The sequence below is a fragment of the Salvelinus namaycush genome, chromosome 33 (genome assembly GCF_016432855.1).
Source record: "Salvelinus namaycush isolate Seneca chromosome 33, SaNama_1.0, whole genome shotgun sequence".
Taxonomy (NCBI): Eukaryota; Metazoa; Chordata; class Actinopteri; order Salmoniformes; family Salmonidae; genus Salvelinus; species Salvelinus namaycush.
The window spans coordinates 28,247,367-28,269,568 of NC_052339.1; the positions used below are offsets into that span (position 1 = coordinate 28,247,367).

Consider the following 22,202-nt stretch of genomic DNA (forward strand, 5'->3'; position numbering starts at 1 on the left):
ATACAAACACAGATACAGTATATACCATCATATACACACAGCGCTAGTCACAACACATCTGGAATACAAACACAGATACAGTATATACCATCATATACACACAGCGCTAGTCACAACACATCTGGAATACAAACACAGATACAGTATATACCTTCATATACACACAGCGCTAGTCACAACACATCTGGAATACAAACACAGATACAGTAGATACCATCAGACAACTGATAGAGATAGAGGAGAGGAGAACAGATGAGGGAGCAGGAGAGAGGAGGAGAGAGGAGGAGAGAGGAGGAGAGAGGAGAACAGATGAGGGAGCAGGAGATAGGAGGAGAGAGGAGGAGAGAGGAGGAGAGGAGGTGAAGAGAACATATGAGGGAGCAGGAGAGAGGAGGAGAGAGGAGGAGAGAGGAGGAGAGAAGGTAAAGAGAACAGATGAGGGAGCAGGAGAGAGGAGGAGAGAGGAGGAGAGGAGGTGAAGAGAACAGATGAGGGAGCAGGAGAGAGGAGGAGAGAGGAGGAGAGAGGAGGAGAGGAGGTGAAGAGAACAGATGAGGGAGCAGGAGATTGGACAGACAGATCATTTCAAATGACAGGTAGCCATAGAGACGCTTGTCAAATCAAATCAAATGTTATTGGTCACATACACATATTTAGCAGATGTTATGGCGAGTGTAGCATAAAGCTTGTGCTATTTATTTGTGGCCAACAATGGGTCAGTCAGACACACAGAGCTCATCTGACCAGCAGCATCCCTCTGGTAAACCTTGTGACACTCCTCCTAACCCCACTATCACCTCAACCTCACACACAGGATTGTATTAGTTGTATGTCTCGACAGCCATCCCTTCTGGTGATGAGAACGTCTAAACAGCACAGCCAAACGTAGGGGATGTTATTCCCTTTTGTTGAGACCTTGACTTTTCAGCAGAATGGCTTCCTTGAACTTGTCACAAATCTGGAGGGGATCTGAGAAAAATAGTTAATGAACTTAGAAAGACCTTAGAATAGAAAGATGTCACCGTTCCTACAGTTTCCTTTACCGTGGTAATAAATCAGCCTCAACAGCAACAGGGTCCTCTTCCACATCTCCAGCTGCTTTCCAACAACACATTCACTTATTCTATTTTTCAATCCAGGTAGGTTCTGAAAACACAGTCACCTTCACAATGACGACCTGGAGATTCACAACATGCAGCATGCATCCTAACAACAATACAAAACATTACCAGTGACCATCACTCTGTAAAGGACTCTCCTAACACACTAACAAGATATATGACTGTAGAACATTTATTGGAGATGTTAACCTGGCAGCTTTAAAGTGAAAGCCCCTCTCCCTCCATTCAGGCGTCGGAGCACAGGAAAAACTATCCTTGTTTAGATCGCTAGCCCTGATTGGTGGAAAACTCTTCACACCCACTGCCCTCTCAACTCCTCTCCCTCTCCTCTCCCTCTCCTCTCCTCTCCTCTCCTCCTACTTTCCTCTCCTAGGAGTTACGGGAGCTGGATGGCTGAGAACCAGGAAAATCCGAGAACAAGCTGAGTTTACATAATATATATATAAAATATATATATTAATATATATATATAAAGAGAGAGAGAGAGAAGGATGGGGGGAGACTCTATTTGACCTGAACCTCATAATGGACAAGCATCTAAGACCACAAAAGATTACAAATCAAATACAGAGCCAAACTTATTAACAACATTACGTGCTCCCCACCCGAACCCACCACATCCTACCCCCCCACACCCACCCCCACAACACCCACCCACCCTCCTAAACCCCCCCACCCACCCACCCACCCTCCTACCCCCACACACCACCCACACCCACCCACCACACCCGCACAACACACAACACACACACACACACACACACACACACACACACACACACACAACACACACAACACACACACACACACACACACACACACACACACACACCACACACACACAGAGAGAGAGACAATGTTGGATTGTTTTCCCCCGCTATGAAAAAAAACATAATATTCTAAATTAAATATTTCTGTTTTTCCATCCTTAATACCCTGTGTCAGATACCTCATGCAAAATAGCCTTTCAGAGCCTGAGAAACGAGAGAACAGAGAGAAAAGAAAAATCCCCTTTTTTCCCCTAAATTAACCGAGAGAGAGAGCGAGAGAGAGAGAGAGAGAGAGAGAGAGAGAGAGAGAGAGAGAGAGAGAGAGAGAGGGACAGAGAGAGAGAGAAACGCAGAGTAACACAATCTTGACTGGCGCTGAACCAACAACAAAAACATTTAGATAGCAGCGCTGAATAATGAAGGTTTTCAATGAGGACACAAATGACATTTCCTCCTGATAACATGGACCTTCCCATAACAACTCTGTCCACGTCATATTGGACAGGCAAATACGGGACAGACCGTGCCTGTGTGTGTGTGTGTGTGTGTGTGTGTGTGTGTGTGTGTGTGTGTGTGTGTGTGTGTGTGTGTGTGTGTGTGTGTGTGTGTGTGTGTGTGTGTGTGTGTGTGTGTGTGTGTGGACTGTTGAGGAGAGGATCATAGTAACTTTGTTAGTCTCCTCACCACGCCAGACACAAGACTTCACTGCCTGTAAGACGACAGAGCGGTGGGGAGAGAGAGAGAGTGAGAAAAAGAGAGAGAGAGAGAGAGCGAGAGAGAGAGGGGAGAGAGAGAGAGGGGAGAGAGAGAGAGAGAGAAAAAGAGAGAGAGAGAGAGAGAGAGAGAGGGGAGGAGGAGGAGAGAGTGAGAAAAAAAAAAAGAGAGAGAGAGAGAGGAGAAGAAGAGAGAGAGAGAAGAGAGAGAGTGGAGGAGAGTGAGAGAGTGGAGGAGAGGGAGAGGAGAGAGAGAGAGAGGGGAGAGGGAGAGGAGAGGGAGAGAGAGAGAAGAGAGAGAGAGATGGGAAGAAAGAGAGGTGTGAGAGGGAGAGGAGAGAGAGGGGAGAGAGGAGAGAGAGAGAGAGAGAGAGACAGAGAGAGAGAGAGAAGAGAGAGAGACGAGAGAGAGAGAGAGAGAGAGAGAGAGAGAGGGGAGAGAGGGAGAGAGAGAGAGGGGATAGAGAATGAGAGAGGGAGAGAGAGAGAGAGGGATAGAGAGAGAGAGAGAGAGAGAGAGAGAGAGGGGGAGAGAGAGAAAGGCCTCTCTTTGTCCTCCACCACTCAGCCTCACCATGTTTCCTCTCCTCCGTTTCTCATTAGCATATGAAAAGCGAGAGATGTGTAAAAGGTCAGAGAAAGAGTGAAAGAGGTTCCTGGCGAACGATAGAAAAACAAAAACAGGCCATAACACCCTTTGTGGCGTTCTGTGTTTCGCCCCACCGATCATTTCCATACGCCAGATGGAATTCCGATGACACGTCTCGCCGCGTTCCGAAATCGAGTCCGTATGGAACTCACAGCGTCACTCACGAGTCACACGACGCCCCCCTGCTACCCCTCTCTTTCTGTTTCATTCACACACAAGTACATATGCATATGCATGCAAGGACACCTGTCATCCCAAAACATACATCCACAACTTCAGCTTAAAACAACATTCTCTCCATAAAATATAGAACATGTCATATAAAATAATCTAAACGAAAAGTAGCTTTAAGTTGATCCATAACAGTCCACCACTTCCTTTTAGACATACAGAGGTCTCCAGTCCTCTCCTCCCCATGCCACTGCTAGGGTTGTTCTGAATAGAGGCTTACAGAAGCACAGTTTACCTTGCCAAACCTATTATCATACATATTACACACACACACACACACACACACACACACACACACACACACACACACACACACACACACACACACACACACACACACACACACACACACAGGAAATATGAGCCTGAGCTTGTTGTTCTCCTACCCTTCGACAAACATCATCTACCCGGCGAGGGAGGCCAGAGAGAGGGAGTAAAACGAGAGAGAATGGAAAGAGGGAAAGAGAGAGCATTTCATCTCCCTTTCATCTCTGTCACTCAGTCAACCATTCAATGCCCCATTCAACCACCAGGCAGGCATTATGCAAAACCATTCTAATCCCTTTCCTATGCTTTCACACTTGTATAAACCTCCATTCCTGCCTCTAAAAAGGCAATTTTATCAGTTTACCTTTCTGTCAAAAAACAGGATAAACGACATACATTTTCTAGCACCTACCCCCCTCCCCTCCCTCATCCCTCCTCCCCTCCCTCCCTCCCCCTCCCTCCCTCCCTCCCGCCCTCCGCTCCTCTCTCTCTCTCTCTCTCTCTCTCTCTCTCTCTCTCTCTCTCTCCTCTCTCTCTCTCCCTCCACTCTCTTCTCTCTCTCTCTATCTCTCTCTCTCTATCCACTCTCTCTCTCTCCCCTCTCTCTCTCTCTCTTCTCTCTCTCTCTCTATCACCTCTCTCTTCTATTCCACTCTATCTCTCTCTCTATCCACTCTCTCTCTCTCTATCCACTCTCTCTCTCTCTCTATCCACTCTCTCTCCCTCTATCCACTCTCTCTCTCTCTCTATCCACTCTCTCTCTCTCTCTATCCACTCTCTCTCTATCCACTCTATCCACTCTCTCTTTTTCTCTCTCAGACTATGGCTATAGCAAACAACAGATGATTGCAGAAGGCATTTGTCTGTTTGAGACAGAAGTGGTTTTAAATATCTAGGGTCATTGGGTAAAGGGAGATACAAGAAAATTGTTTATAAGTTCCTAGGGAAACATCCTGTCTGACAGTCTGTCTGTCTGACTGTCTGTTTGCCAGAGTCTGAACCTGGACAACTAATCAGAAACAAATTAAAGAATGTGGCTGTGCTGAATGATACCCACATATGGATGACACACACACACACACACACACACACACACACACACACACACACACACACACACACACACACACACACACACACACACACACACACACACACACACACACACACACACACACACACACACACACACACACAGCTATCATACACATATTGTTTTCTTGTCATCCCCTCCCATACACACACTGCCATCACCAACACACACACTCACATCACTACCATACGCCCGCAAGCTTACAAGCTGTCACACACACTTCTGTCACACATACGCACACACAGCAGATGAGGAAGTGATGCTGCCAGGGAGTGTTTTGCATATGCAAATTCCAGCACAAGCGAAACGTGTGTAAACATGACTCATTGTGAGGAGACTTAATCCAACCGACCGACCCCCTCTCTCCATTTCTCTCTCCCTCCCTCTCTCTCTCTCTCTCCCTCTCTCTCTCTCTCTCCATTTCTCTCTCCCTCTCTCTCTCTCTCCCAGTCTCTCTCTCTCCATTTCTCTCTCCATTTCTCTCTCCCACTCTCTCTCCCAGTCTCTCTCTCTCCCTCCCTCTCTCTCTCTCTCTCTCTCCATTTCTCTCTCCCTCTCTCTCTCTCTCTCTCTCTTTCTCTCTTCCTATCCCTCTCCCTTTCCCACTCTCTCTCCCTTTCTCTCACTCTCCCTCTCCCACTCTCTCTCCCTTTCTTTCTCTCTCTCTCCCTTTCTCTCTCTCTCCCTCTCTCTGTCTCTCTCCTTTTCTTTCTTTCTTTCTTTCCTATTATACTTTTTAAAGGGGGGTTGGAGGGGTGGGGCCCCACCAACCAACCGACCAACCAACCAGGGGACATTAGACATTAGTCAGCACAATTAACCAGGTTTCCATGGCTACTAATGAAATGTGGCCACGCCGCCACACCGCTGCCAGACGTAAATGAGATGGGCTCTTATGCGTATCCACGGCAGAGTGGACTGACTGACTCCAGGCCCATTATTACTGGCCTGTTCCACGGCGGTACAATGGAGCCGCTTGTATGTTCACTGCTGATCCTCCCTCACACACACACTGCTCACACACACATCCCTCCGGCGGTACAAGCCCCCTCTGCCTGACAATTTGCATATGTTAATATAATTAGCTGCTAATTACACTAAACTTGTGCATATTCACAAGCAGCTGCCCCCGGGAGCAACGAGAGGCTTGAACCATTCCAAGTCTTTAACCCCTTTCTCTGTGTGTGTGAGACGTGTGTGTGTGTTAGCGGTACTGCCCCAGGGTAGCCACAGAAAGCCCCCCTCTTTAAGACATTAGGCTTGGCTGCTCCTGACTGACTTCTTGGCTTTTACCCCTACAGGCCTCTAGGCCCCGGAACCACAGTACTGACGCTTCACAATCTCTCACACCAGGAACACACACAAACAGACACACTTCTCTAACAACAGTATGTGTATAAATGTACAGTAGATGTGTACGTTCTTCATTTTTCCTCATCATACCATCATGTCTGGCAGCATAAAACACCTCGTTATAAACACACATGTTTTATATAAAATATAAAAAATATAAAACATATAAAATAGTGCACATTTATTCCATTTTATTTATCATATTTAGATTTCCTCAAACACCATAATACAGATTATGGAGAAAGAAGCAGAAAGAGAGAGTCCTCTTTAATACACTGACTCCTTCTAAAAACAGAGTAAAAAAGAACTGAAAATCGGAGTGAAACAAATGTGTGTGTGTGTGTTGTTTTGCTTTTCACTGAGTGATTATGGGGAGAGAAGCAGTGTGGAGGGTATTACACCCATGTGGATCTCTAACCTCATATCAAACATCAGTCAACTGTATGCATTACAACCATTAAAGAGATCACTGACCAACACTAGCCTACACCTCATCCCAAATGAAATTAAAGAGGGAAAAATGAATTGAAGGACTGAAGGAAAATGGAACAGGGAGAAAACAGAACAAGCAGAGTATCAGTGTTTTAGTTTTAATAACGGGATGTGGGAGGTTGTGCCTTTCACATCGTAATGACAGTAAATCTTAGAGGAAGCCAAGCGACAGTGCTGCTACGATTACAGACCTATTGTCTCTGTCTCACTCCTCTGTCCCTCCCTCTCTCTCTATCCCTATCCCTCTCTCTATCTATCTATCCCTATCTCTCTATCTATCCCTATCCCTCTCTCTATCTATTCCTATCCCTCTCTCTCTATATATCCCTATCTCTCTCTCTATATATCCATATCCCTCTCTATCCCTATGCCTATCTCTCTCTCTATATATATCCCTATCCCTCTCTCTCTATATATCCCTCTCTCTCTCTATCTATCCCTATCCCTCTCTCTATATATATCCCTATCCCTCTCTCTCTATATATATCCCTATCCCTCTCTCTCTCTCTCTCTCTCTCTCTCTCTCTCTCTCTCTCTCTCTGTCTGTCTGTCTGTCTGTCTGTCTGTCTGTCTGTCTGTCTGTCTGTCTGTCTGTCTGTCTGTCTGTCTATCTATCTATCTATCTATCTATCCCTATCCCTCTCTCTCTATCCCTCTCTCTATCTATCCCTCTCCCTCTCTCTATCTATCCCTCTCTCTCTCTATCTATCCCTCTCTCTCTCTATCTATCCCTCTCTCGATCTAGGCTGGTCTTACATGAACAACATTTAGAAAAATATCCCTAGCACGTATGAAAATCACACAGCTGTGTGACACACACACACACCAGATGGTAGGGGAAGGAAGATTAAATAAGTGCACACACACACACACACACACACACACACACACACACACACACACACACACACACACACACACACACACACACACACACACACACACACACCAATGTCAGACAGAGAGAGAAACAGCAAGACAGACAGTCCTGGGTGTACTGTCTCTTAATGAAGGTCTGCAGGGGCAGAGGAGTCACAGTCCATTCTGTTGACGTGAAATGAGATGCGTATGACTATGGTAATGAATCTCTGCCTGTATAATTATACAGGCTACTGCTGCTAGCCCATTTAATGTACCTCTATTCATCACACACACCATATATCAAACAACACATTTACAATTACTCTCAGATACATTCAATTCCTTCCGTGAATTTTTATATTTGCAAAAGGACAGAAAATGAATAAAAGAGAATCCTATTCTGCTGTCTGGTGTGTACAAAGATATTCTGTTCACCCAACCGTGGCATTCAGTAATGGGGATTTGGAAATAACCTAAGTGTGTGTGTGTGTGTGTGTGTGTGTGTGTGTGTGTGTGTGTGTGTGTGTGTGTGTGTGTGTGTGTGTGTGTGTGTGTGTGTGTGTGTGTGTGTGTGTGTGAAGGAGTTTCTCTTTAGTGATACCTACTACTCCGATTACCAGCCAGCCTTAAGTGTTCAACTGGACTCATATTTATTCCCTTTCTACCTTTAGTCTTGTTGGTGGTCTTTAAGCAGCGATACTGTCCTCCCTACTACGGCCTATAGGGATCTACAGAAGAGCACATTAAAATGCAGGAAGATAGGCTTGTTGCAAGGCTCTCTCCCTCTTCCTCTCTCTCTCTGCAGCATAGGATTTTAAATCATCCGATCTCCCTCTATTAGAAGAGAGACTTATTGAGGTAGAAACCATAAAAAATGAAGGAGGGAAATTTAATCCCTGAAATATTGATTTGCACATTAATATCAGATAGACAGAGGGCGATGAGGCTGGGTGGAAATGACACATTGTCGACCCCTAAGAGAGGCTGGAGCCAATCTTCCTGCTGGATATGTCTGCACGGGAGAGTTATAGGAGGGTTTCACCTCTCTTTCTCTCTCTCTCCCTGCCCCTCTCCTCTCTTATCCCTTCTTCCTCCCTCTGTTCCCTTTCTCTCTGGTAGCACCTCGGTCACGGCTGTAATGGTGAAATGTGTGTTTTACTGAGAAATATGATGTATCATAAACTGAAGAATAAAAAGCTATGTTGTGTGTGTTGACTACAGTGAAACTTTAAGCCATGAGCAGAACAACCAGGAAGGTATCTTGTCTTGTATCCGTGCCTGCTGTTTTATACACACTAATAAACATGTTATTATACAGTACTAATAACCTTAATGTGCTGTTATAACCTGCCTCTGCCTTTACCTTTTCCTACTGTAAGCATCTCGAGGAAGTCGGATGTACAGGTTTTTAATAATGAACAAGATTTTTCTCTTTCTCTTCCATTGTCCTCCCAACCTGGCAGTATAGCACCAACACATCCTGAATCTCCTATCAATGCATGCTTTATACCCAGGCTAATGTGCTTCACACACACACACAAACAAACACACACACACACACACGCACACACACACTTATACTGTTAATATAATAATAATAACCATCTTTATAATCTTTATAATCACAGAAAAATAACAAAAAAACGCCCAGTCCCCAAACAAACTGAACATCTACTTCATTGCCTTAAGAACGGGACTGAGAGAGATGAAGGAAGGATGTAGCCAATGTTCTGTGAGACAATTACATCATTAATAGTGATGAAACTGCAATTATATTTGTCTATCTTTTTCCATAATGTGGGGTTTTTAACAGATGAAATGGAGTGTTACCATAGTTGATCAGAAATACAACATTAGCAGCAGACATTAAATGAACTACACTACACTGCCCTCGTCGTTATATAGCTTAGCATTGAACCCATTGCTCCCAAATCACCAGTATTCAGACGAATGTTTAAAGGTATCAAATATATCAAGTTTAATTCTCAGAATCTTTGAGGCAATATTTATTTTTAAATGCCATTCGTTGGAAATATCCCTAAAATATGTCAATCATAGTCCCAATCCACTGTAGCAGTCTAATATTAATAATATTTATTATTATTATAATTTCATATAATACTTTATCCAAATAATTATATTCTAAATTGTACAATGGTAAAAATAATTTATGCAGTCCTCATTGTTGCTTTAGCCCAACAATCCATAGAAAATCTCGTATTTCCATAAAATAGAACAATTGTATGGATTTATTTCCAAAGTTATCTAAAGAACTATAAATATCAGAAAATAGCTCATATGATTTTTCCCTAAATCAAAGCAAAAACAAAGAAATTTAAAAATCGTCCTAATATGCCGAAGAAGAAAAAGCCGTAGTTTAAATCCAGTAGAATATCATACTGCTGATGTGCGGTGAAAGGGCAAGCAGAGAACGCAAACATACACACTCATACACAGTGTAGCATAGCCTACCGGAGTTTGAGACTGCCTCTCGTGTCACCGTGTTTTTTCTGCTCTCTCAGTGCAAGCGATCGATGTCCCTATCATTGTCGTGTCCCAATCCCAGCCAAGATTCTACCTCAAACCAGCCACCATGCAAAAAACACCACAGCCCCTCTCCTCGACTCTCCTCTCTTCCCCAAGTTACACTAAACAATCACCATGCATCGACAACTCACCACCGAAGCCTGGGGTAAAACCTCATCACTGGCAATGGAAGGACAATTCATTATGTGGAGAAAAATATGACCCCACCAAAGCGAATGGAGAGAAAATGGATCTTACGTTTCGGCAAGAGGACAGGAGTAGAGCAAAAATAGAACCTATATTCAAGAGTTTGGGCCTCTTATGCTCTTTTTCCCAGTGCCTGTTTTAATATTTTGTCAAAGAGAAATAAGAACCGTGAGTTTTTGGCTCCAGGGGACCTGCGTGCTATCAGTAGCCAAACGACTGGTCTCCTCTCTCGGCGACACAGCCACCCACGCCTCGGTGCATGTCTACTCCTTTAGACGCAGCAGGTAACAACGAATTTATAGGACCGTTATACATTGATATGCATATTATCGTCTAAAAATACATGAATGCATGTTTCTAAACAAGAAACAATATATAGGTTAAACGTGGAAATCGTGTTGCTCTTCGTGTCACTTAAGAATGCACCGTGGGTGTTACATGTAACAATAACGTGAGGAAGAGCTCGACATTGTCAGAAAATATATGAATGGATACAATGTAGCCTAACTGCCGAACCGTCAGTTCCAGCTTTTACAAGTGGTCCAGCACTGGAACCAAACAGAACACTTTCACGGAAAACAGGGAGAAACAAGTAAAGTAGCCTAGAAGACCACGAGAGATCGGACCTCGCGACGTTTAGTCTAGCGCCGTAATTAACCATGCCACACCGGGGAAATACGTGGTGTCGTGTAACGATTTGTTTTACGGTGTATTGGACAGACCGTATGGCATACGATCAAAATCAGACAAACCCTAGTAAACTTTGAGCGCAGATTTGGCGGAGGTAGCACTGATACTCACGTAAAGGCGTTCGTCTGCCCCCTGACAGTTCTTTGCTAGTAAAACCAAAGCAGGACTTCCACAAACACCTCGATAGGCGATGTTTTCCAAGGCAAAGCCACTCACAAAAACATACCGCATGAAAACAGCTGTTATGCGCGGAGTGCTATTCTGCGGGATCCACTAAGAAAGATAATCGATACTTGACCTAAATTTAACACCAACTAGCCTACTCAATAAAAGTTATAGAGAAAAAAACTTACTTTCTTCGCCCCGCAGTTCGCTCCCCTACGTCTCTTGCTTTTGGTTTGAAAACAGTCACATCCAATGGTTGCGAAATATGATAACACAAAAATTGAAAAACGGGAAAAATTGATAATCCTCCCAACTTTATTGGAAAAAATATACAAATGACAGGCGGTGTGAAAGCTATCCTTTGGGTCCGATCGGTGAAAGATGTGTCGACTGCAGCCTCGCAATTTCGGTTGTGGAGGGGTAGAGAAACGGCGGAAGGGAAATGAAAATCCGATATGTCTTTATTCTGCTAATTATTATCGTTTTAGCCCTGTTTAAAAAAATGGCTGATTAAGTTGAGTGCGCATGTCTTTGTGTGTCTATTCCCGATATGCACTCTGGGAATGGAAGAGAGAGGGCGAATGAGAGAGGGAGGGAGGGAAAGAGAGAAAGAGAGAGAGGGAGAGAGGTGTAATTAGCGACCTGATCAACAGTCTCCACATTGCAAATGACGGGCTGAGCCCCTGTCTTAAGCAAAGCCCGTAGGACGGAACGCGTCAGATAGACCAAAGTGATCTTAACAGGGGGAAATCTTTACGTTTTACCGCCCGGTCCAACGACATGCAGAACAATAAAGAGCCATTTCCTCTTAACCAAATAGGGTAGAATTAATAAAGGTCCGCAGATGAAGAATAATAGCCTGCTGTATTCCACCCTACACATTGCAAGGTTCATATAGAATATGACATTATGTTAAAGCTTTCAGAATGTCAGTGTATATTCCAAATATAGGGATGTGTTTGCTTATTTTGGTGTCCTGATTTGAATGAAAATAGGATCATATTTGATCTAGTGGATTAAATAACCTACATTTAATCTTGAGCGATGCACAAATTGAAGGGCATCAGTCAGACGTTGGCTGATGTTGTTTTCATCAGAAGTTCTGACATGTTTTCAGGCTGAAGGCTGATGTTGTTTTCATCAGAAGTTCTGACATGTTTTCAGGCTGAAGGCTGATGTTGTTTTCATCAGAAGTTCTGACATGTTTTCAGGCTAAAGGCTGATGTTGTTTTCATCAGAAGTTCTGACATGTTCTCAGGCTAAAGGCTGATGTTGTTTTCATCAGAAGTTCTGACATGTTTTCAGGCTGAAGGCTGATGTTGTTTTCATCAGAAGTTCTGACATGTTTTCAGGCTAAAGGCTGATGTTGTTTTCATCAGAAGTTCTGACATGTTTTCAGGCTAAAGGCTGATGTTGTTTTCATCAGAAGTTCTGACATGTTTTCAGGCTGAAGGACACATTCTCTCTTTAATATACTTATTCTTTCTCACACTTCTTCTCCATCTATTTCTCTCAGTCTTTGTCTTTCTTTCTTTCTGTCTTTCTTTCCTTCTCTCTCTCAATTCATTTCAAAGGGCTTTTATTGGCATGGGAAACACATGTTTACATTGCCAAAGGTATTGAAATAAACAATTTAAAAAATACCAATAAACATTACACTCACAAATGTTCTCTCCCTCTCTCTCTCTCTGTCTTTCTCTCTGACACGCTCTCTTTATCTTTCTCTTTCTCTCTCACACTCTCTGACACCGTCTCTCTCTCTCTCTCTCACACACTCTCTCTCTCTCTGACACCGTCTCTCTCTTTCTCTCTCTCACACACTCTCTCTCTCTCTGACACCGTCTCTCTCTTCTTTCAGTCCAAATCTCCTGTGGAACATCCACGTTGTTCCGGAAATCTTATGTAACTGCTAATGACGACATTAAACACAACCAGGTGAGCTACAGTACTACAAACACACACCCACACACAAATACACACATGTGCATGCAGGCATGCACATACACACACACTCACATTGCTGCACGCACACACAGACACGCACAGATTTTTATGGCACGTCTTGTTAGCGAGTTACCTCCTTGGCATCTGGTGCCATGGTGATGGTTGTCATGGTTGCGTTCTCAGGAAGGTGGAGGTTCTGATAAGCTCTGATGTGTTCCGGAATCTTCACCAATGCCCCGCCCACAAACTGGAGAGCGTGAAACCGTGGAAACCTGAAACCACACCTCGCGCTTATCCAATTAAAAACCTTATCTTATCACCTCAGATGAAGTTAGACCAATTAAACGGCTCTGTGAAATGTGTCAACGTAAACTTAATACAGCCTCAATTTTGGAAGATGAAACTAACTGTATAGTTTCTGAGGTGTGATGAGTTTTTATTTCCTCTCCAGATCCCTCCTCAGCCCATGACCATAGCTCCGCAGGCAGACTGCTCCTCTACACCTATAAAAGACTACGACACGTTCCCTCCATCCCTCCCTCCAACCTTCCCTCCGCCGCAGAACCCCGGCCGCATGCTGGATGACTCCTTCTTCGAGCCTCCAGACCAGCCCCTCCCCCAGCCCCCGTCTCAGGCTGCCACTGACCTCCGGATGCACCTGGGCCTCAAATCCACTGGCAACTACGTGGACTTCTACTCTGCATCCCGGCCCTACTCCGAACTCAACTACGAGACCAGCCACTACCCGGCTTCACCTGACTCCTGGGTCTAGAGACAGGAGTCACAACTTATCTCTGGTCCTGGAGAGACATAGGCTTGTGCAGGCTTTAGCTCCAGCCTTGCAGTAACAACACCTGATTCAAGTAATTGAAGTGTTATGAACAGTTGTTTTTAGGATATCAGGTTTATTAGTGCTGGGCTGGAACAAAAGCCTCCATGTTCCTGTAGCTCTCCAGGACTGGGAGTGAAAACACTGGTGTAGAGTAAGGTGGGAGTGGGAGTGGGAGGTTAATATTAGTTACTAACCGCAGCAGAGATTGAGGGGGTAGAGGAGGGAGGTGCCAGGGGGTTGTTAGGGACTGAGGCGTGAAGAGAGACTGCATGTGCATGAATACCACAATACATTTTCTTTCTACCAGTTCAGTTTGTTCAAAGCTTGTTCCACTGGGAAAGTGAATGTATGGATATGTCAAAAGGGAGAGAAAGAACGAGAGAGGGAGAGAGACAGAGGAAAGAGAGAGAGCCTTGACGGAAAGAAAGAGAAAGAGAAAGAGAGAGAGAGAGAGTAAAGGCCTTGACGGAAAGAAAGAGAAAGAGAGAGAGAGAGTGAAGGCCTTGACGGAAAGAAAGCGAGAAAACAAGTGAATGATGACGGAGGGCTCTTACATTGACCTTCAGAAAGGAGGAGAAGAGACGAGGTGTGGAGAAATGGAGGAGAGAAAGAGTGGCGGTGAGGGTTCTTTGGCCAGTCGGGATGAAAAGCCACAGAACAGAGAAGGGAGAGAGGGATGAGTGGAAAACACCAAGCTCAAGGCAGGAGTGGATGTTTACAGGAAAAACTAAGGGAGCAGCTTTCCACCCATTCATTACATTGACTTCTGACTTTCACCTTTCTATGGAATGTCCTCTATTCAAGAAGACTCTTCCAGCCATTTTATTTTCACATATTTTTTATTTGTATTTTTTTAAGTTGTGGATGTATAGTATTTTTGGTGTACAGTACAGTACAGTGACAGTTGAGAGACTTGTGTGGTATTGTGTATATTACACGAGTCACTAGCGACCGACCACTGCATATTGTTAGTCTGTAAAAGGAGAGGCTGAGAAGAAAACACACACCATTTGGAACAATGTCTATCAATGATCACTGTCTCCCTTTCCCACACCACATCTGTTCAAACTGCCAGTGGTTGACTAGCAGTATTGTCTGTTCTCTGATCACGAAAAATGTCTGTCCAAAGCAGTTCAAGACCGACTACAACACCGATGACATCATTCCACACTCCTTCTTGACAGACTGCTTTTTCACTGCCTAAACAATTAGATGTAGATATTTGAAATATACGTTTCTTGTTTCTCCGTTTCCACACTCTGATATTTTATTTTGAAGATGGTTTTGTCATCCACAGTTACATGATACAATCTGTCCCTTGTACAAGAACCAACCTTCTGCTTTCTAAGACGTTCTACTAGGTTGTACGTACCACCGTACATTAGAGAGAGAAGTGACATTGTGCCAAACTTTGCCCTCTCTGGTTCCAGCCCTAGACTGGAGGATGTATGCGACTCTCAGTTGACGTTTACAGACCATGACCAGTCATTCTCTCTCTTGTTTGTAACTGCTTTGGTTCCTAACTGTGTTTTGATGGGAGTAAGCTATACACTACCTACAGAGGGGTATCACTATAGAAAGGGATACGTACGTCTCCTTCTTAAATGAACAGACCTGCCTATGTTAGTTGAGCGTGTGTGTGTGTGTGTGTGTGTGTGTGTGTGTGTGTGTGTGTGTGTGTGTGTGTGTGTGTGTGTGTGTGTGTGTGTGTGTGTGTGTGTGTGTGTGTGTGTGTGTGTGTGCATGTGCGCATTTGGGTGTGTGTCTTGATCAATGTCTGAAAGAAGAGGCATCCCTCCAGATAAGAGTCAGATTTTACAAAACACAACCCAAAGCAAAATTCACTTGACTGACATGTCCATATAGAATGAATGACAAATCTATATATACAGCGCCTTCAGAAAGTGTTCATACCCCTTGACTTATTCCACATTTTGTTGTTACAGCCTGAATTAAAAATGGATTAAATATTTTTTTTCTCACCCATCTACACACAATACCCCATAATGACAGTGAAAACAGGTTTTTAGAAATGTTTGCAAATGTGTCGAAAATGAAATACAGAAATATCTCACACCTTTGGCAACAATTGTGAGTCTTTCTGGGTAAGTCTAAGAGCTTTACACACCTGGATTGTGCAACATTATACCCATTATTCTTTTTGAAATTCTTCCAGCCCTGTCAAATGTGTTTTCAAGTCTGCCACAGATTATTTATTTGTATTTATTTTTTCCACCCTTTTTCTCCCCAATTACGATCTTGTTTCATCGCTGCAACTCCCCAATGGGCTCTGAAAAGGTGAAGGTTGAGTCATGTGTCCTCCGTAACATGACCCGCCAAACTGCGCTCCTTAACACCCGCCCGCTTAACCCGGAAGCCAGCTGCACCAATGTGTCAGAGGAAACACCGTTCAAGTCAGCTGGCAGGCGCCTGGCCTGCCACAAGGCATCGCTTAGAGCGTGATGAACCAAGTAAAGCCCCCCCCCCCCGGCCAAACCCTCCCCTAACTCGGCGACACTGGGCCAATTGTGTGCCAGCCTATGGGACTCCCGATCACGGCCGGTTGTGACACAGCCTGGGATTGAACCCAGGTCTGTAGTGTCTGTAATGACACCTCAAGCGCCACTCGGGAGGCCCCCTGCCATAGATTTTTAAGTTGATTTTAGTCAAAACTGTAACTTGGCCATTCATGAACATTCAATGTCTTCTTGGTAAGCAATTGTATTGTAGATTTGGCATGGTGTTTTAGGTTATTATCCTGCTGAAATGTGAATTAATCTCCCAGTGTCTGGTGGAAAGCAGACTGAATCAGGTTTTCCTCTAGGATTTTGCCTGTGCTTATCTCCAGTCCGTTTATGTTTTATCCTGAAAAACTCCCCAGTCCTTAACGATTACAAGCATACCCATAACATGATGCAGCCACCACTATGCTTGCAAATATGGAGCATGGTACTCAGTAATGTATTGCATTGAATTTGCCCCAAACATAACACCTTGTATTCAGGACAAAAAGTGAATTGCTTTGCCATATTACTTTAGTGCCTTGTTGCAAACAGGATGCATGTTTTGGAAGGCTGCCTTCTTTTCACTCTGTTAATTAGGTTAGTATTGTGGAGTAACTACAATGTTGTTGATCCATCCTCAGTTTTCTCCTATCACAGCCATTAAACACTGTACTGTTTTAACTTCACAATTGGCCTCATGGGGATATCCCTGAGCGGTTTCCTTCCTCTCCGGCAGCTGAGTTAGGAAGGATTTTCTTTGTAATGACTGGATGTATTGATACACCATCCAAAGTGTAATTAATAACTTCATCATGCTCAAAGGGATATTCAATGTGTGTTTTTTTAACCCATCTACCAATAGCTGCCCTTCTTTGTGAGGCATTGGAAAACCTCCCTGGTCTTTGTGGTTGAATCTGTGTTTGAAATTCACTGCTCGACTGAGGGACCTTATAGATAATTTTGTGGGGTACAGAAATTAGGTAGTAATTCAAAAATAATGTTAAACACTATTATTGCATACAGAGGGAGTCCATGCAACTTATTGTGACTTGTTAAGTACTTTTGAACTTATTTAGGCTTGCTATAACAAAGAGGTTGAATACAGTGGAGGCTGCTGAATGGAGGACGGCTCATAATAATGGCTGGAACGGCACTATTGGAATGACATCAAACACATAGAAACCATGTGTTTGATACCATTCCACTTATTCCACAACAGCTATTACCACAAGCCCATCCTCCCCAATTAAGCTGCCACCAACCTCCTGTAGTTGAATACTTATTAACTCAAGACATTTAAGCTTTTCATGTTTTATTAATTTGTAAAAAATAATTGAAAAACATCATTCCACATTATGGGTTATTGTGTGTAGGCCAGTGACAAAAAAAAACAATTTAATCAATTTTAAATTCAGGCGGTAACACAACAAAATGTGGAAAAAGTCAAGGGGTGTGAATACTTTTCTGAAGGCACTGCATATATATATATATATATATATATATATATATATACAATGGTATCAAACACATGGTTTATATGTGTTTGATGTCATTCCATATATATATATATACTTTTTATGTGCAGGTGTCGGTGTTACTAAAAGCAACAATGTTTTATGGAGAGAAAAAAAACGTGTACAATATGACTCTGTTCACGTGACTGTACTGATGATGACGATGATGAAGAAGTTTGGACCCCCTGTTGAGAAGACAGCTCGGTTCCAATATCCACATTGCATACTAGTTATTTGGCCACACATTCTAAGCAGTACGCTAGAGTGGATATTGGAACGTAGCAGAACCAACAGAACCTAGCTGATGATAGTGATGATGTTGACACTATGGTGCGCGTTGTGATGTTGTGTGTCCTGGCTTATTAGAAGACCTTACTGAGTGTGGATGCTACCTTTAACACCAGGTAAATAAAAGACTCTTTGCAATCTATTCTACCTATTCAACATTTATTTCACCAGCTAAGTCATGGAGATTTTTTTTTATAATTCACATTTGATTAATTACTTTGGTACTTTTTCAAAGTCATATAAGTCACTGAACTTTCAAGAGAACTTGAACTTCTTCAAAAAGTGAAAGCCAAGGTCGACAGTGACAATTAAAAACTCCCTTGAGGTTGGAAGAAACATTGAGTTGCCAGGGCATAAGTACAGAGGATGTTTAGACAGTAGTTCATCATTTTAAACCAACCTGGGCCAATCCTTTTCTATCACATCCTACCACATTTACCCAGATCTAAGATTGTTTTTTATCCTAATCAGGACCGCTATTTCCCTGCTACTTCTGTGTCTGTATGTGTGTGTGTGTGTGTGTGTGTGTCCACGTCCTGAAAGCTATTTCCCTGCTGCCCTGCAGATAAATCACATGCCACATGGTGTTATCTCCCTGACAGGCTCCACTGACAAGCAGCTGATTACATCTGGACTCATAAACACCTCCATTGGAGAATGGGCCAGCAGACATGTTGTTACATGTCCAACTGAAAATAGGCTCTGTCATAATGTGGATAGCTTACAAATGTAACCACAGACCTGATGCATTCTAGCCATGCATACAGTGACTATGGAGTAATAGACATGTTTCAAATAGAATGATAATCCCTTACATACCACTCTATAGATGAATAACAACAGTGACAAGATATAGACAGACCCTTTAACTCTCCTGGTACTTTCCCCCTGCAGTCACCTTTGATTAATTTCATCAAAGAGCTAGGTGCCTGTTTACAAAGCCAGCCTGGAAATGTTTCAGAAGAGCAGAAGAAGGAGGTGGTGGCACTTTGACAGTTGACTACAACTCATTTCCTTGCTGTGATCCAATGTAGTGCTCCGCGATAACTGTATTATCATGATTATTACCCTTCACAATAATTAGACACTGTCAGAGAAAGTAGTCCCACAGGTGGTGGTAATGTGGCATGAAAATAGCTCTTCAATTTCACCTCCATTTTATGCCTCAAACACGGCAGAGACAGACACCGCCGGGGACGTGGTACCACGCTGTACTGTTCCTCTCTGCTCTGCTGCTCGCCTCTGCCCATCGGGCCGTGGCAAACCTCGGGCACAGAAGAGGTGTGTGCGTGGATGGGTGTGTGCATGTGCATGCGTCAAGGGTGAAATTGTGGTTTAGATATTTGGGGGGCGAACAGTGGATGGGGTGTCCAGGGGGTCCTCTCCCATATAAGTTTTAGATTTTAAAACACATTTCCTGCAATTATACACAGTATAAGTGGAAGGATAAGTGGAAGGCCTCCCCAACCCCCCCCCCAAAAAAATTGAAATATTTTATTTTTGGTGGGTACGGGGAGACTGTTGTTTTGGGGGGGAAACACCTAACTTCCTGCAATTCAACACACTTTGCAGAGAGAAACACTTGCAATTTTAAAGCAAATTTCTTGCAATTCTACACATTTTGCCATGGGGCAGAGAACAATTTGCTGTTTTTTATAGCTCATCTCATGCTTTTCTTCACATTTTGCCATGAGGATATTTTTTTGCAGTTTTAAAGCAAATTTTCTGCTACTCTATATACATTTTGCCATGAGACTGAGAGAAAATGCAGTTTTAAAGTAACTGTCCACTAAAAATCTCACTTTTAAAAGTTAATATTCTGTTAACTCCGACCCAGATAATGTTGTTGACTCATCCTATGCTCATATTTGTGGCCAAAGGAAAATTGGAGAAAAACCACTTCAAAAACACCACCTCAAACTTGTATCTCAAACATAAATTCTTGCTATTTCCTCATAGAGGATGATCTGGCCAAACAGCGGTCTACACTACCCACACCATTCCGACACAGAAAAGCTGCTTTTGAACATACTTAATTTTTTGGTAATTAATTACAGGTAATATTTCATAGAAATGTTGAAAAACTGGACAAAACTGTTACTTTAAAGGTTGACTTTGGGCAAAAATGCTAAAAATAACATCTTTAAACTGTATAACTGATCAATACACCATCATACCAGATCATTGAATGCTTAAAAACAAAATAAATTTGGCTACAGAAGTGCCACTTCTGTACAAAGACAAATCCTGTGAATGACGTCAACGCTTACTGGAAGAGTTACTGGCTAGCTACAAAGTGGCAAACTTAGCTAACAAACTAGCTACTTGGGTCATGGTGCGCATGACAAGAATGACACATCGATGAACCACCAAAGGCACACCCCATTTCTGTTAGAAAATTGAGAAAGAAGAGGAGTTGGACCATTTTTTCGCACCCAAAGTCGATAGTTAAAGTTCATTTCCTGCAATTCTACACATTTTGCCATTGCTTTTGACGTGTTTGTATGCTATCTGGGGGGGCCCACAAGCCGAAACACTTTTGACATAAATGATTGGGGGGGAACAAACCAAACTGCTCTGAATATTGGGGGGGGACATGCCCCCCCATCCCCCATTGAAATTTCACCTATGGCATGCACATATGTGTGTGTGCACGCATGGTGGTTCAGTCTAGAGGGTTTGAAACGAAACCTATTTCTGATTAAACAAAGATGAGCATTCAGCAGTGTGCCTCAGATACAGACAGACAGACCTAACAACATTATGTATGAGAAACAGAATTCTAATCCGCTTTAGGACCGAGGTAGGCAGAGAGATAGATACAGAGAGAGTCAGACGGAGCAAGACAGAGGGAGGTAGCGAGAGAGAGAGAAGGGGGAGAAAGAAAGGGTAGCTGAGAGAAAGGAGAGAAGAGGGGGACTAAAAGAAGAGAAAGACAGCGGCAGTGAGAAAGAGGAGCCCAGACTCCTCTGTGTGATTCGTTTAGGGCCATGTTAGAAACCCTGACGGTTCAATTTGAGCTCTGCCTAGGAACCTGGCGTCGGGCGCATACGATAGGAATGATTAATGTCGCTGATGAGCTAAATACAAAACCTCTGTTGTGTGGAATAGCAACATGAATGGAGGAATAGTGGCAAACAGCCTTACTATGCACCGCACCTAACCTCTGTAAGCTGTGACTGGCAGGGAATGGTTTGGACCTAAACAGCGGTTTTAGCCTGGTGTTCACTACATGCCAGATGCCACAGTAAAGGGGACACATTTAGTAGGCCAATCATACCGCTATTACTTTTTGAATATGACACAATGAATATTAGTAAATGTCATCATTGTGTCCCTCCCTCTCCTCCTACTCCACACATAGAAGTACACACCATGAGGTGTCCTGTCAGATGGAATCTCCTCAACCTGAATGAAGCATGACAGTACAGTAGTGTTACCCATTGGAGACACGGATAGACAGTTATTCTTTACCGTTGCAGAAACTAGTCTTTGGTTTTAGCCTGCTGTGAACCCATACCCCCTACAGAGAGAGAGAGACAGAGAGAGAGAGAGAGAGCGAGAGAAAGAGAAAGAATGTGTGTTCTTGTCAGATGAGGCATAGTCACTAACTTGTGACGTCCCCATTCTGTCTCTCTGTAAACCATCACAAAGAGAACTTCTCCCAGGCACACAAAAACACACACACATAGCAATCGTTCTGGGACTTTGTGTTTGTCTTTAGCTGTGTCACTTGAGTGGGTTGGGTCGCTGACGTGATCTTCCTGTTTGGGTTGGCGCCCCCCCTTGGGTTGTGCCGTGGCGGAGATCTTTGTGGGCTATACTCGGCCTTGTCTCAGGATGTAAGTTGGTGGATGAAGATATCCCTCTAGTGGTGTGGGGGCTGTGCTTTGGCAAAGTGGGTGGGGTTATATCCTGCCTGTTTGGCCCTGTCCGGGGGTATCATTGGATGGGGCCACAGTGTTTCCTGACCCCTCCTGTC

General features: G+C 43.6%; 1 protein-coding gene across 1 annotated transcript in view; it reads left to right on the forward strand.

The window, feature by feature from the left end:
* Positions 1 to 15,551, forward strand: part of LOC120027896 (catenin delta-2-like) — a 16,702-nt gene extending 1,151 nt beyond the window's left edge. Inside the window, exons 2-3 of the mRNA XM_038972992.1 lie at positions 12,997 to 13,073; positions 13,534 to 15,551. Coding sequence (XP_038828920.1) covers positions 12,997 to 13,073; positions 13,534 to 13,854 — 398 coding nt within the window. The 3' untranslated portion in view covers positions 13,855 to 15,551. The remainder of the gene's footprint in view (positions 1 to 12,996; positions 13,074 to 13,533) is intronic.
* Positions 15,552 to 22,202: the final 6,651 nt, after the last annotated feature.